This window comes from Protomyctophum bolini (assembly GCF_963924005.1).
Source record: "Protomyctophum bolini genome assembly, chromosome: 12".
NCBI classification, from domain to species: Eukaryota; Metazoa; Chordata; class Actinopteri; order Myctophiformes; family Myctophidae; genus Protomyctophum; species Protomyctophum bolini.
The window spans coordinates 19386729-19403776 of NC_137873.1; the positions used below are offsets into that span (position 1 = coordinate 19386729).

At 40.5% G+C, this 17048-nt stretch overlaps 1 protein-coding gene across 2 annotated transcripts in view; it reads left to right on the top strand.

Moving 5' to 3' along the window:
• The window catches only part of LOC308325136 (cyclin-Y-like), a 32217-nt gene extending 16109 nt beyond the window's left edge, over positions 1 to 16108 (top strand). Inside the window, exons 2-12 of one of the 2 annotated variants that reach the window (XR_013965007.1) lie at positions 3652 to 3726; positions 4997 to 5011; positions 6458 to 6492; positions 7970 to 8064; positions 8289 to 8324; positions 8705 to 8762; positions 9088 to 9207; positions 10193 to 10359; positions 11053 to 11215; positions 11966 to 13944; positions 13981 to 16108. Coding sequence is in view for 1 of the 2 variants with exons in the window: in XM_080777544.1 (XP_080633670.1) it covers positions 3652 to 3726; positions 4997 to 5011; positions 6458 to 6492; positions 7970 to 8064; positions 8289 to 8324; positions 8705 to 8762; positions 9088 to 9207; positions 10193 to 10359; positions 11053 to 11215; positions 11966 to 12082 (881 nt within the window). In the remaining variant the exon portion in view is untranslated. Of the gene's footprint in view, positions 1 to 3651; positions 3727 to 4996; positions 5012 to 6457; positions 6493 to 7969; positions 8065 to 8288; positions 8325 to 8704; positions 8763 to 9087; positions 9208 to 10192; positions 10360 to 11052; positions 11216 to 11965 lie in introns of both variants that reach the window. The other variant, XM_080777544.1, reaches the window with a different exon arrangement.
• The last annotated feature ends 940 nt before the right edge of the window (positions 16109 to 17048 follow it).

Consider the following 17048-nt stretch of genomic DNA (forward strand, 5'->3'; position numbering starts at 1 on the left):
GCGCACCATCACGCTACAACTGTTTGGCCGTGTCTGCAACAGGCTTGTTCATTGTTAATTCATTAGCAGAGCGGTAGGTTTTGCTAGCTGACCGGGCTAGCTGGGCCGTGTCGGCTTACAACGCGCAGGTGCCGAGCGCGAGCCTTCGTTAAAGTTTAGCTGAGGTGCTGGTTGGTTTTGGGTGATATCACATATCTGCATTTGACACCGGCACACTGAGAACTCTGGGAAATACAAGGAGGAGAACAGTGTTTTCCCTTCAGGCTGGGCTGTTTTTGTTGTTGCACTTGGTTTGCTGTTTGTTGGCGATATTTGTTTCTGTCACATCAGTTTTGCTTTGTTTTGTTGGATGTGGAACATACAGGGAGGTTAACTCTAAATTAAGTATTTTCCTCTTATTTTATTCATTTATTTATTTAAATAATTTTTTACATCAACCCTATCTCTAAATCTGGTAACTTTGCATGCAGTTATGCAGACCTACCTCTCACATAGCTGTAATGGAGTACTTGGCACCTGACTAGGGCCGTGCAAGTCAATACTATGACATGAGATTTGGCAGAGCTGACCACGTCAAAGTCACACACCCAATTAACATCACATTAATTAACTAGGTACAATAAATACCAGAGCAGCGCATTAGCATCACTACGCTATATACAACAATAAATGACTGGGTGGTGGCGTTGTTGATCGGTGGTGTCCCCCCCCCCCCCTCCTCTTGGAGAGACAGGGAGACTCCTGTTACTGAACATACGCTAGTCTATAGCAATGGGTACTATCATAATATATTTTTTAATCTTATCACCAAAAACAAAAGATGTTTTGTTTTAACCAAAACATATCACCTTCCCCATAGCTTGTGACTTACTTTTACTTAGATTTGATGAATGCGGAGATGACATGGAGTTTAATTATGTTGTGACTTGTGATTATCTGTTAAACAAACTGACTGGTTAAACTTTGTAACGTTAAGCTGTACTGTATCATTATGCACTGTCATTGTGCCATTGTCGCATCCGACAGGCTGAGTGATGTGCTTCCCATGGTGGAATATTGAGCTTGAGAACACTGCTTGCATCAGCTCTTCTATTGTTGCAGCCAAGATAAATTAGGCAGGCCAGATGTGTGCGTGCGCTAAATTGTGCCTCAGCCTTGGATTGACAGACTTGTTGTTTGACACATGTGTGACATATCTGACATGTCTATGATACATGTCAGGAGCAGCATTCCACAGTAAAATTGTGTGTGTGTGTGTGTGTGTGTGTGTGTGTGTGTGTGTGTGTGTGTGTGTGTGTGTGTGTGTGTGTGTGTGTGTGTGTGTGTGTGTGTGTGTGTGTGTGTGTGTGTGTGTGTGTGTGTGTGTGTGTGTGTGTGTGTGTGTGTGTGTGTGTGTGTGTGTGTGTGTGTGTGTGTGTGTGTGTGTGTGTGTGTGTGTGTGTGTGTGTGTGTGCTTACTCTTTATCATGTGTGCCTGAAAGCATCTCTTGTATTTGAGTCTCTGCTGACCTTGAGGGGAAGTGTTCGGCAAAATACATCTGGTATAGACTAGAGGGGAAAAAACAAGCACCAAGTACAGTAACAACTCGGATCCATTTCCAAAGTATAGGTTCATAAAACTCCTGCTCAGTGTGTGTAGATGTGTACAAGGTTTATTGCCAAAGCCCACGACAATAGAGCTTAGATAAGAGCCTATGACCTCATGGCCTATGACCTCATGGTGCTCACAATCTTTCCATGTGAAATACAAGGCCAACCTAAAGGTGTGTGTACTGTGTAGTTGAACTGCGATATGCCAAACTGCTACGTCAGCTTGCATCATTAACTTGCATCATCTATTCTAGGAAACCTAATATAAGGAAGTGAAATGATTGGGACAAGCATTCAAATGGGATCAGTCTCACATCCTACTGTGATGAATAATTCAGAAGACATGCAAAACAATGTGTGAATCAATTATTGACCTTCGACAAATTGCACCATATGACGAATATTGAGATCTATATTATATGTTTCAAGTTTCATGGCCTGTGATTTGAAATTTTTGAATACTGTGTATATATGTCTGTCGGGGAGAAACTTGAAATCTATATTTCAACTTTAATGAATGCCCGGCCAATATATATATACATACACATACATATACAACCTCATCATTACAATAGCTTTGCATTGCTTCTCTCTCGGCTCAACTAATAAAGAGAACCATAATCTGTAATCAAATGGCTGCAGAATTCTTTATCTGCTGCCCTGCATCTAATACAGTAGGAGTATGTGGCTGCATCCACTGCATACCAGGCATTTTTAAACGCTGATTTCACCAAATAACAAAGGCTCTTTTACAGGGAATGGGGGCTTGTGTCAGGGTTACAGAGCTGTGCATTTCTGCTATAAAAAAATTCCCTGAATGCAGAAAATATTATGACCCCATTTCACACGCACATAGCCACGCACGCACAAGTGCACAGACATTTTGCACACCACACTGCATGCATACAGTACATACAAATATATCTGCGCCTCATCCCAAGGCGATGCAGCACAGGACCGACTCGCATGCGGCTGTAGCTTTGTTGTGAGTGCAGGTGTTGGTTTAGTTCTATGATTCTCAACCAGTGGTGGGCCGTGAGGATACTGCAAGTGGGGAAATAATTTGATGAAAAATTCTAACTAATAATATATCAAATTCTAAACACAATCTTTTTCATTAGAATGCCAATAAATAGGAACAAAGTATACTACATTAGTTCCCTTGATCCAAGTCGGAACACGATGGATTCATTGAATGATCATTAAGATAATCATGTTCTGAAAATGCACGCGGCCGACCATTTAACACTTCTACCGGGTTTAGTGGTCAGATGGGTGGGCCGTGAAAGCTGTTGAAAAGTTAATTGAGAACCACTGGTTTAAGTCCCAACATGTTACTCAACATAATGGAATGATGTTTTCACATTATGCCTCTGCTGCCTCAGTTATGCTTATTTGTGTCGTAAATAGCAGATCTACAAGCTCACAACGCATCACGTTCGTGACCCGTTACTTGTGAGCTTGTACATCTGCTGTTACTAACATGCAACAGCAGTATGCGACCGCGACGAACATTCTACAGGCCACAGCATCCAACTCATGCATTTACTCTGACTCGCATACATTGACTCGGAGAGGTCAGAGTGCACGGGCACGACACGTCGAACTGCAGGCTTGCTCAACAGCACTTTTATTTTTTTAGATATTTTTGGGGCTTTTCTGTCTTTATTTTTATAGTTCAAAGTGGAGATGGACAGGAAACGGGGAGAGAGATGAGACATGCAGTAGAGATCGCCGGGAACGGGACTCGAACCTGCGATGCACTGTCGGGTTGCTTATGTGCCTATGTGTCTGAACCGCTGGCCCGGGCCGCTCAACAGAACTTTAGAAAAATTGGTGTTCACCATAAATAATACCGGCTGCCTCCTACCATAATACGATTTCAGCGGAACCATCGGTTGATCTTTTACAATGGCCAACATTAGTTATACACATTTTCTTTATGGTGACGAACCTCAGCCGTTGGACGGCTTGGAGGTGTTGGACTTGAATTGTAAAACAACCTGTAACCTGTAAATACTGTCATTGAAACCTGTGGTCTTTGTGTTGTTTCTTTTCCAGAGTTGAACATGGATTTCAACCCTTCAGACCACCCTAGGGCCAGCACCATCTTCCTCAGCAAGTCCCAGACAGACGGTGAGTAACTGGGTCCTCTCTCTAGTCTGTACTCTCCTTGTTCTGTCTCTATCGCTCTCTGTGTACTGGTCTCTCTGAAATAGAGAAATAGCCAGCACTCGACTCCTGTCCAAAGTCTTTCTGGTACGTTTATTGCATAATGCTGCACGGACAAACAAAACACGGACGTGTTTCGGCGCCAAGCCTTCCTCGGCGTGTATATCTGGTCTCTCTCTCTATCTCTCTAACTCTCTCTCTCTACTAGTGCTGTTCTTTTTGTTGGTTCGGAACTGGAACAAAAAAATACGACCAAAGTGGCTGTTATATAAACCATCATAAAAGAAAAGAAAACAGAACCAGTTCTAGAACCAAGTTATTTTGGTGGAAAAGGAGCCTCTGTGTGCTGGTTCTGTTTCTACTGGTTCTTCTGTCTCTCTTGTCCCTTTTCCACCGGTGTTGAACAAGTTTCCACTGAAATTGAATTGGTTCAGAACCCTAAAAGTTGGTTCGGAACTGGAACCAAAAAATGTCTGCCGGTTCCGAAAAAGCACCAAGGTTCCAACTTCCAAGAATCTAGAACGCAAACCGTTCTTGGTAGAAAAGGGGCCTTTCTGTACTGGTTCTGTCATTTCTTGTACTGGTCCCGTGCAGTCTACAGTACACACACACACACACACACACACACACACCCCCTAGTGAGCTATCATCTACACAGCATATTGAAGTTGTAGATTACAGTGTTGTGTGTAGAGGGTTAAAATGTGGTAATTTATGACTTAAGCGTGGAGCCTGGAGTATTAGCTCCCTGTGGGGATTTGTGTGCGTGCATGTTTCAAATAAATATCACCAATATTTCAAACTTTTGCCTCAAATTTACAATTATTTCAAAAATAATAATGTAGTAAAAATAGAATATCTGCTATTTTCACTATTTGCATGCCAGATTTGTTTAGATTTGTTTTTAGTGTTGATTTTTTGATGTATAAGATAAAACATAAATATATTGATTATTCTGTTATTCATCGGACTTGTTCTAAATATGGGTTTTGATGTGCATGGGTTAATTGCCCAGCCCTGATGCCAGAGACCGTATGGGTTTCTCAATAGAACCACAGAAACGCAGTAGACATAATTGTGGACTGGTATTGACCAAACAAATTAAAACTATTAATTCATTTTAGTTTTGTGTATGAACTGTGAACCACTGCTGTAATGTTTTATTGTCCGCGTCATAAATACATAAATTGAGTAACTGGAAGGTTTTTATTGGTTTTCGCTTTTCCCCCCACAGAGCCAAGCAGACCTGGTGAGTTGTGAAATCAATGTCTCCCCCTACTGGACTATCTATATATTCACCTCTGGTCTGTTAAAGTGGGGTTCTTCTGTCTTTGTCTAACATTGTGATTTCTCACCACTTATAACTTTTCTGTCCAATGATGCCAGTAACGTGTGGTGTTAAGTGTGCTGATGCTATGCTGCTGTCTGCTGTGTCATTCGTATTACCTTGCTGTTTATGGAAGTGGTTCTCAAAGTTTGGTCTAGGGACCCTCTGGGTTCCTTGGGGGTTGGGGTACCCTTACAGGTCTGTAACTCTGAGAGTGCATACATGGAACCAAATTAGCCCCTTGGTTCATTTGGTTCCATTTATGCTTCACTATGATTTATGGGGGTCCTTGAAAGAACATTTGAGAACCACTACTTTAGGGTAGGGCGTAACAGCTTGGGCTTCATGCTGAAACTAACACTCAAATCTAACTACTGAGGTTCCTATTCTGCAATTGTACCCTTGCAATGTTTGTGTTGCCATGATGTTCAACCCCCGGAATGCAATTCAAGCCGATGAGACTCCTAATAAGCATTAACACCAATCAAACGTGTGCGTGCGTGTGTGAGTGTGTGTGATGTATGTTGCAGTCAGATTGAAAAACCAGTCGGATTGTAAAAGGAGTGCTTATTTTTTTTGGAGTTCACCTCCTGCGCTCCCCCACGTTGTGGCCCTCCCGTCCAACTAAGAAAATACATCTCCTAGGTTCTGAGAATAGCGACTGTTTTGTTCGCCAAAAATAATTCGTATTTAGTTTTAGGTCTGTTACTCCTTTTTCTTTTAGTTTTTGTTACTTTGTAGTTGGTTGTTTTATATATATATATATATATATATATATATATATATATATATATATATATATATATATATATATATATATATATATATATATATATATATTTTTTTTTTTTTTTTTTTTTTAAATTTTCACAAAATACCACCCGTCCACAACCCTCCCCCCTCTAGGTGGTTGTACTTGAAAAATAACCATAAAAACCAACATGAAAAATCGTGATATTATATTTTTCCATATCGCCCACCCTTAATTGTAACTAAATTGTAACTCGGGGTGGTGCCGAGACGGCATGCCTTCGTCGGTGCACCTTTTTCAATCCGACTAGTTTGTGGTTTTCCAATCAAATGGTGACATACTGTATATACACACACTGACACACACACACACACACACACACACACACACACACACACACACACACACACACACACACCTACTTCACAATTAACATCTTTACCCTCAGCTATGTTTACCTGTGGAATTGGCTGCTGCATATCACTATGATCATTCCATTTTGTCATTATGATGCAGCCCAAGTGAGGTGTGCTACTGTTGGTCTCTTTCTACAAACAGTTTTTTCCCCCTGCATAATTTAACAAAACAAATGTTTTATGTCTGTCTTCTATTTGTAGTGCGAGAAAAACGAAAGAGCATGTTCATCAATCATGTAAGTGTCTTACATAAGTATTTAATTAGTCACTTTACTTACGCAATTTACACTGCTTCTGATTTATGTGACATAAACGTATTGACAATGTATCATATTGTTTTACAAGTTAACACATATTGTGGAATCAAAGGTAACATATTTATCTACCGTATGTCATGAATACTCCATTTAACCCATTTAGCTCTATTTCATTACATTTCATATCGTTTCACCCTGTGAACCTGTTTACTATTATTTGATATCATTTGCAATTCACTATCATATTGTGGCATGTTGGCATTTTATGTGGAGAAATTAAGCAATAATATATAGCAGCCATTCAATTTATCAAGTTGACCCATTCTGAACGGGAACCCATTTTGGTGTTGGCATCATGTTATGCTTTAGCTATTGACGAGCTTGTAGGTCTGCTATTTTTGAAAAATCGACTGACATTTTTAGAATCTGATCTCAGGTCAGAATGGGTTAATCAGACCAGTGTGTGTCCAGTGGAAACCTCGTATGAATCTGATCTCAGGTCAGAATGGGTTAAACTCACAATAAAAAATATAGCCAGCTAGTATTGTAGCATAGTACCAGCTGATCAAGGCAATTGTTCATGAACAGTAGGGAAAGTCAACTCACAAGCTTTTTTTTAAAGTTTAATTTAAAGCTTTAATGGTTTTGATTTTACACACCATGGCTTGAAACAGTAGTTTTCCGCTATTAAAATATCGACTGCATGACCTTTCCCCATTATATGCCCAGGTTTACTAGCTGTGTAATCTGAGAATAGCCTTAATCTTAGACCTAGTTTAAACTGAATGCAAAGAACTACCCACAGTAGAAGTAAACTAGAAGTTTTCTAGTTTTATCACTAGCATTTCAGAGCAACTGTTTTAGCATGTTTCATTAACATGCTAAAACAGTTGCTCTGAAATGCTAGTGATACAACTAGACGTTTAACAGCACGTTTAGTGTGCAACGATACAAAACAGATTTGTGCAAAATGTTGAATAGCTGTACTTCAATTAATTAATGAATGTATTTATTAATTATTTAATTAATTAAATTAATCAATCATATGGGTGAAACAAGATCTCTGATCTTCTTATTTTAATTAAATCTTTCATCAGCATAAGGGAAAATTAATTCAGCCGCTCCCTTGATAATATCAAAATGAACTGTATATGGACGTACACCGTATTTTAAAAGCCAATTATTTTAAGCTTTGTTGCACAGCAGCTAAAGCAGAAAATAAAATCATCTTCTGCATGGCTTGCAAGTGAGATTGCCTTTCCCACACACAGTGCACGCTTCATTTGGCGCCAACAAAGACAAGTACACTAATAACTGTGTGTGTGTGTGTGTGTGTGTGTGTGTGTGTGTGTGTGTGTGTGTGTGTGTGTGTCACGGTGACTGTGTGTGTGTATGTGTGTGTGTCACGGTGACTGTGTATGTGTGTGTGTCACGGTGACTGTGTGTGTCTTTGCAGCATGGGACGATAAGGCGAAAACACAGCTCCTGTTCCACTATTTACTTGGATGACAACACGGTCAGCCAGCCCAACCTCAAGTACACCATCAAATGGTGAGCATGACTGGAATGCAAATACTGTAATAAATAAATAAATAATGAAAATGCGTGGTTTTAACCACTTAGTCTTATTTTATACTTACTGCAAAATGAATCCTAATATATCTTATTTTATACTTACTGCAAAATGAATCCTAATATATCCAGTCTAAATCTGCTCAATGCATCACAAGTTTAACAAGTTTCACCATCTTCCTCTTTTCTGTCTGTCTGTACAGTGTTGCACTGGCCATCTACTATCACATCAAAAACAGGTGAGCATGAGCAAACCTTTAATTTTCTACTCCACATAGTTTATATTGTGTAACAGTTGCTGTTAAATTAATACATTTAAAAAATCTGTTGCAACATACACATGTTTAATATCGTTGCTGTTGGGCAGAAACCTCTTATCGTCATCTTTAACATTTTGTGTTTAATTGTAAATTAACAGCCTACTTGATTGTCCTACCTACAGCATCACTCAAAAGTAGCAGAACCACAAGCTCGAAACGCTGCGTGGGTTTGAGCTTGTAGATCTGCTACTTTTTATTTATTTGAATACTGAAAAGTAACAGTTTTAACCATCTAACTACAATATTTAAAAACAGACCTAAGTGTCAGTAGATTAATCTGAGGTGCTTTGTGCTTCCAGGGACACAGATGGACACATTCTGCAAGAGATCTTTGATGAGAAGCTACACCCACTCTCGGTAAATCACCTAATCTCATTTGTGTCTGTCTGAACTGGTTTGAATCTGACTCTGAACAGGTCTGAACTTGACTGTACTGGTCTGAACTTGACTCTGGACTGGTCTGAACTAGGGATGTTAATAGTTGATCATTAATCGCGGTTATTTACTTCAATTAAACTTAACATATAACAATGAATCGAAAATGCTGCGGTTCTATCATTGGGCGGTTTTCAGTGAATGTAATGCTGTCTGTGAGCGTGGCCGAGGACCGCACACATGTGGGCTGGTTAATCACGATAATTCACCATCCCTAGTCTGAACTAGACTCTCCTTCCTCTTCCAGAAATCAGTGGTTCCTCCAGACTACAACTCGCTGGACCCAGAACAGAAACAGATCTATCGTTTTGTCAGGACGCTGTTCAGTGCTGCACAACTCACGGCTGAGTGTGCCATCGTCACACTGGTAAACTGACACACACACACACACACAGTCACACACAGTCACACACACACTGCTGCCTTGCGCTACTCGGCTGTGTTAATGAATAAACATTATACTGTAGGCATGTGCGTGCTCTGTGACCTCCTGGAGATGAGTGGCAAAAATAGTACACCCAGTAGAACGATTATGAATTATTCCATTTGTGTCATGATCATGCCAGTATGAACATACTAAGAAATAAAACAATGTTATTTAGAAAGCAATATTTCAGATTCTAATCCAAAACGTACTTTTCAAGAAGAAAATGATTTGTGCCAAGCTTCAAGCTTCAAGCTTGTAGATTTGCTAGTTTTGATGCTTTTGTGTGATGCTCGGCTGTAGTGTGATCAAGTAGGGCGTTTATTTACGAAAATACCCCCAAAAGTAAAAAATATGGAGTTAAGAGGTTCCTGCCCGACAGGGACAATATATCTCGTTCTGTATGTACCATATAGTGTATTGGGGTGAGGAGCATGCATGCCACTGTGTGGGGGAAGGATTGTGTTTCAGCACCCCCACACCCTTATTATTGACCCCACTCCCCCTGTGTCCAGGTGTAGGCACATGCACAGTTTCCACACACAGGCATCAAAGTGGGTTTGAGCCCCTGCCCTTTTTACTGGTCTGTAAAATAACTGCCCTCTCTCTAGACCATGAAAGCAGCATGTACTATGGTGATGAAAAAAATGCAAATACCCCCCCTTTCCTTTCCATGCCACACCCGAAGGCAGCATCCAGGAGAATTCTCCAGGAGAACTCTCCTGAACTTGAAGGCAGCATTTTACTTTGAAAGAATGTGTCCTCTGTTTAGAAATCCATGTCGCATGCCACATCTCCAGCAGCTAAAGAGCGTGGGGTCGCGCCCCGAGAAAAGCTGATCAACTAGCTGATACAAGCTCTCAACGCTTGCAGATGTGCTATTTTAAAGCCCCTGCCTCTCTAACATTCACTGCGTGTCCCTGTCCAGGTGTATCTGGAGAGGCTACTGACCTACGCAGAGATGGACATCTGCCCAGGGAACTGGAAACGCATCGTCCTGGGCGCCATCCTGCTAGCCTCCAAGGTGTGGGACGACCAGGCCGTGTGGAACGTGGACTACTGCCAGATCCTCAAAGAAATAACAGTGGAGGACATGTGAGTGATGGGTGGATGGATGGATGATGTGTTTGTCGGTTTTGACGCTTGACTACTTGACAAATAATTAGGGGTGCATGATTATGAAATTATGACCGATATTCAATCTCTGATAATTTGCAGGGTCATATCTGCCGATACCGATTCTGACCGATTGCGATATTATATGGATTATACTGCCTTCAAACATTATAAATACACAAAACTAAAGCGACAGAGCCATTGGTGGTCACATTATTATTGTGTCATCAATATCTGTAAAAAATAATCTGGATTATATTGAGACCTATCCGATACCGATATGGCATTTTTATGGCTGATTACGATATGCTATCGATTATATCGTGCATCACTACAAATAATGAAAACATTATTTCCTCCATTGCAGCACAGTGCAGATACTTGCCATGCCAGTAAGGTCAGACTCTAGATAAAGGAAGAACTATGTAGCAGTTCTGTGGGTTTTATACCAGTAAATACTGAACCAATGAAAAGTTATTAACAAGATCAATTGGCCAATGGCACAGGACTCAGGCAATCATTTTATACCTTTGCAACCACTATATTAATGGCAAGTATTTCCTACAGCTTTAAGTCCAAAAATCTGAACTAAGCCTTAAGATGCAGTTCATAAGCCACTATATTTGCCGCCACGTTTGAATCTAAAGCTCAGCTGAGATTTTCCCTTCCCAGGAATGAGCTGGAGCGACAGTTTCTGGAGCTGCTTCAGTTCAACATCAACGTGCCGTCCAGCGTCTATGCCAAGTACTACTTTGACCTGCGCTCCCTGTCTGAGACTAACAACCTCAGCTTCCCCCTGGAGCCCCTCAGTAGGGATAAGGCCCAGAAACTAGAGGTGTGTGTGTGTTTATTTTTATTTGTTCCTCATGAATAAAACACTCTTAAACCATTTGAAATTTGGTTTAATCGGCCAATCAAATAATCGTAATATTACACATGAATGGAATCAGAATTGCTCTTTGTGAAACTGGCATAAACAAATCAATCTGACTACCAAGTTCTCTCACAAGATTACGTGCTACTGATTGTGTATTCAACAGAAGTTGTTGGGCAGTTGGATCTCAATTCCGTCCACAATTTTCTTTACACATCACACAAAAACTACACCGTCCATTTTGGTTATTCCTTGTAGGATGAAGTATACAGTACAAGACTTAACCCATTAAGACCTGAAAACAGATTCTACAAAATGTCTTCTGAATCCTGACAGTTTTCTGAAAAACCTATGTTTCTATGTCAGTGGTTCTCAAACTATTTAATGTCAAGGAGCCCCAAAAAATTAATATATTTGGCTGCAACCCCCATCTCAAAATATGTTGTTTCAGGGACCTCTCAGAAGCAAAGATTTGAGTTAAAAACGTTCCCTGTGAAAGAATATATATTAAAAGATTTGCAGTTTTCAAAAATAGCAGATCTACAAGCTCGTCACGCAGCACATGTGCCGTGCTACAAGCTTGTAGATCTGCTATTTTTCAACAGCTAAAGTTTAAAATAATGGTTAAAGTGGTTAAAAGCTAACGCGACACAGATGCGTCCTCGAGTCTAAATGTGTTAAGTGGTTAAGGCCGTTTGTCTCTGCTCTCAGGCCATCTCCAGGCTCTGCGATGACAAGTACAAAGATGTGCGAAAGCTGGCCAAGAAACGCTCGGCCAGCATGGACAACCTCTGCGGGATTAAATGGGTCCCTGCCATCCTGTCCTAACCACTACAAATCCACTGCCATACCCATTCCCCCGGACCCCTGGGCAAGACAGAAAACCCCCAAAGTACTGGACTGGACTGTACTTGGCTCGGACGTGTCTCCCTGGGAGGACATGGACATGTTCCTAACAATGGAGCTGTGTCCAGGTGAACACAAATGATCCTGCTAAAGGGTCCGGATGCCAAAATAACTACGAAGTGGCACCGGTGATAATAACCCTGAAATGACCCATCCTGAATTCAGAACTTGGGAACGGAGTTCTAGGAGGGTGTCACCTTTATAAGCTTTCCCAGACTTGATCAGATGCCTTCACTGTGCCTCCTCTCTTTCATTCCAGAAGAGAGAGAGAGAGAGAGACAAAATGGATTCGTGTGAAAAATCACTGGTTGCTGCGATAATTGTGGGGGGAAACAACAGACTTTTGGATCAATGTTAAAGTCACGGCTTGGATCTCCAAACTAAAGTCATAGCCTCAAAACTATTTAGGTCATGTCCACTTCAGCATCATTTCTGAGGAGGCCTTTTCGTTGAACATTCTGTTATAATACCTGTCTTGGCAGGATTCATCCGTGGTCAGGTTGTCCAGATCTACATGAAAGACTTGATGTAACATTGCCTTTATAAGGGGCTCTGTGGCTTTCAGTTTTTAAGTATTCTATTTATTTTAATCAGTGGTTTGTTGTCGAGCCAAACCCTGACTAACTTCAGTATTTTTTGTGAAATTGAAGAGCAGTGTAGCACTGGGACCTTTGTCTGGATTTTTCCAAACAAGTTCGTTGAATAAGACGAGTTAAGCCTGAGTCATACTTTGTCGTGCGATGGTGTCTCATGCAGAGAATAGCAGATCTACAAGCTCACACAACAACGCATTGCGGATGTGTCGTGAGCTTATAGATCAGCTAAGCTCTGCCGTTTTCAGCATGCAACAGAACATTAATTAGGCTTTGGCGCGATGGCCTCTTTAAGCTTCATATCCAAGGTTTACAATATTTCTAGCGTACCTCCCAATAACTCAGGTAGTCCGTTTTAAGAGTTTGGTGTTGTCAGGCGTTGTGCATAGTTTGGCTTATGCTGGGGTTTGAAATGAGAAAGACAAAACAAAAAAATTACTAATTCCTCCAGACGGTTAGTGTGACACACATTCCTGTACAGTTTGTAAGGATATGCACAATCAGACATTCAGCTGACCCCATTTTGTCCTCGTATCATAATCTATGAACCATATACCCCAGATTAACAAAACATCTTAGACATAAACTGTATGTCTGTATATTCATTACAGTTGAGTTCAAAATATATGAAGCTCATGTTAGAATGGGGCATAGGAAATCCCAATGAAGCCTACAGTTGAAACTGGTGAATCCCCACTCTCTGGTGACATCTGCTGGTTTTGTTAGGAATTGCACTGTTTTAGGCTTAATGGGCCTGATGCAGAATGTGTGTGTATCAGTTGAGTACCTACCTGGTCCTGCACACATCAGACGTTTGAAGGGAGAGACTTGATCAAAATGAATCACTATATTAGGGGTATTTCTCTTTAAATCACTGGTCGTTTTAACGTCTACTATTTTGTGTGCACCCAAGTTTTTAACTTGCCTGATTCAATATTTAGAGATTGTGTTCATTCAATTACTTTTACATTCATTTTATTTAATTGTTACGTTTTATAAAAATTGTTGTCATAAAAGAAACGCAAATAAACAATACGGCCCCCTCGTGCATTTGGACAATAGTCAACAAGCAGGGATGTGTGTTTTCAATGGTTTTTAATGGAGCTTGGAGTTACAATGGGATTGTGGGAATTTAAATAGTAAGGGGGTTTGATTGATTGATTGATTACTTTATTGGCAGAAATGTAAACGGTACAGAGTACGATCCAAAGGGATCACAGAAAAAAGTCCATAGGCTGTCTGATAAAATGAGTACCATCTAAACATTGAATCAAGAAACTGTCTGGGGTGTGCAGTCTATGTTAAAATTACCCCAGTAGTGTGTTAAAGTGAAATACCCATTTAGATTTAAGATCTATAGCTGTAAATGACATTTTTTCCCAGGGTGTAGACATTACAAACTCCCTTTAGCTTCAAAATCCAGTTCAAACATGTACTTGAACTGCTGTATACTGTTCTTATTATTACAACCATGAGCTCAGTCAACCAATTTCATAATGAAATGGCGTAATCTGCAGTTACAGCTTCAAATGCATTGATCAAAATGGCTGTCTCATACTGTAACATTGAAGTATCAGTCCAGTACTTGGCCTGCTGTGATGACTACAGTACTCCAAATCTTAGCTTGGCCTTAAAGTTTTGCTGACGCATGCATGTGCACATCCAAAATTGTAAACCACGTGCTTGTCACTAAAGGCCAGGCAATGAAAAATAATAACGGATACACACCAACTGGACTGATGCCCACTTTAAGTAATTCATTGAGAAATATTTCATGCTCTGTTGCTTCCGCTGCAGCCAGTTATAACGTAGTAACTAAGACCACTGAACCCTGGCAGTGCACATACCCCAGTTGGTCCAAGGAATGACCTTAACCTTAACCTCGCACTCTGTTGACTCTGCCTTGGGCAGAGTGGCATTCATTCTTTACGGACAGTGATGGCTATTGTTGGTGGTGTTTTGAAAGATCACAGTGTCAAGCCCCCTAGACACCCGAACGCGTGTCCGACGGCAGGCTTGTGTCGTGTTCTTTAAGTGTCCTTGAGCAAGACACCCAAAGGCCCTGCATGCTCGATCACTGCCTGAGTGGAAGCATCAGCTAGTTGCCTTAAAAGATGTAACATGGCCGCCGTGGAAGCATTAATAAAGCACAAGGCAGAGTGTCAGTCCAGTACGCAGCTGTGTTTTGCGATGCCTTTTTAAAACTTCTGAAACATTCTATTGAAATGTTGGGAACCATTAAGAGTGATTGACAATGACTGAGAGAACATTTTATAGATACAACAAAGTTTAATAAAGGGTTTTAATACACTTGCTTTAAGAGTATGTTGGCCTTCTCGGGGTAAAATAAGGAAAATAAAACCTGACTGAGCCAAGTTCTTAATATTAAAAAACTGTACTTAAATTGAGTTTGTTTTACCATTCCACTGAAACGTATGGCCGTACGTCCACCAATGCGTTTTCCTTTCGTCTCTGTAGGGGTGGAAACCTCACATGCCCAAAACGGTTACCTTTTCACGAAAAAAAAAGAAGCAAAAGCAGCAGATCGTCGAGCTGAAAACGCATCGCTTTGAGTCGCGTTTCGTGCTACCTTTGATGCTTTTGTGTGATGCTGTGGTATGATCAAGTAGGGCATTCATTTAAGAAAAAACTACATTTAAATATGGAGATATTCTGCAATTTCTGCCCGACAGCAACGTTTTCTTTCTGCTTTTTCTCTGCTGAAAACAATGTTCTCGCCCCAAACAACCCAGAGCTGAAAACATTTAAATTCTGGGCGACCAGATTAAAAACGGCAGGCATGAACGTCGTCAACGTGCAGCACAGAACAGATGCTCAGTCATTATCAGTGTTTATTGTGCAAGAGAAACAGGCCTGTGCTCAGGAAAAGCCCCTCAGCGGATCATACAGCGCAATACTGATTCGCATTTTATTGCTGTTGAGCAAAAACCTTATGTCCATATTATAACTTTGTGTATTCTCTTTCTTAAATTAACACCCTACTTGATCCTACTACAGCGTCACACAAAAGCATAAGAAAATTGCAGATCTACAAACTCAAAACACTGCGAAGCGTCCTGTTTTGGCTTGTCGATCTGCTGCTTTTGAATTTGAATCCTGGAAAGTCAGGCTTATGGTTTTATTATTTGTCAGACAGCCGAAGCACTAAAATATAATTATTTAGCAAATCGACTTTGTACAGTATATAAACAAATATTAAAATCTGAGAGCGAGAGAGAACATTAAGTTAATTGTTAATTATTTATACAGAAGTGTTGATGTGATGTTTATAATAAAAATAGCCTACACTTTCCCTGGTCTGTCATCTTGGTTTATTTTTCATAATAGGTGTGTACCAAAAAGATACTGTGAACTCCGTTAATGTCATCTGTTGAAGTTGTACATTTTTGCAAAAATTCCACACAGATTTAAAGTGGTACCGTTTACAAATTGTCACTCACATGGATATTGACCAATGGCCATAACCCATAAGATAATGCATTTACAGTAAAACACAATTCAATTGTTTTACTTATTCAGCCGAGAGAGTAGATTATTGTGAAAGCATACAAATATTTTGTGTTCCTTTCAACACACATTTGTGTTTGGGACTTCTAAACACAATGGCAACACAGTCCGAGTGATATGACTGGATTCTGGATTGTAACACGATTGTGCTGTAATTTGCCACTTACAGATTCAGTTTGATTTAAAAGAAACAATGTCGCAGGTTTCCCTGCGACCCATCGCATACGATGCTTTACAATTACATTCATCCCACTGCACAAAGGCTCACTGGTGCTTAGCTATTTCAACAATGCTTTGCTGGCAGCCTTGCTTGAGGGCTGATAAGAATAGCCCACAAGACAGGTCCTGGGTTTCTGGTGACAAAAGTGAGGTAGGAGCACACTTAGGAGGTGTCTGGATATGACAGTAGTCTGTGACAAATCATGCACTTTTGACACAGCGGGTGGGCAGGCAGGGGTGAAACTCGCTTTGGAGTCAAGTCTGTTTAGATTTGTGACATTGGAAAAGGGATTCGTGGAGACGGAGCTGTTTTTCTTTATGGGATTGCCGGTCACTTTAAACGATGACAAAGATGGGAGCAGTGGAAGTACTAGTTGTCACCATGAGTCACAATGTGTCCTTCATGGGTAGGTACATGCAGCGTTTGACTATATACCAAAAATATATTGTTTTTGTGTTCGTGAATCTGTATAGGAAAATGTTTGTCTTTGTTTCTGATGTAAAGCTCAGTGGAAATATGCACTCATCTACACAGTAACATACTGATC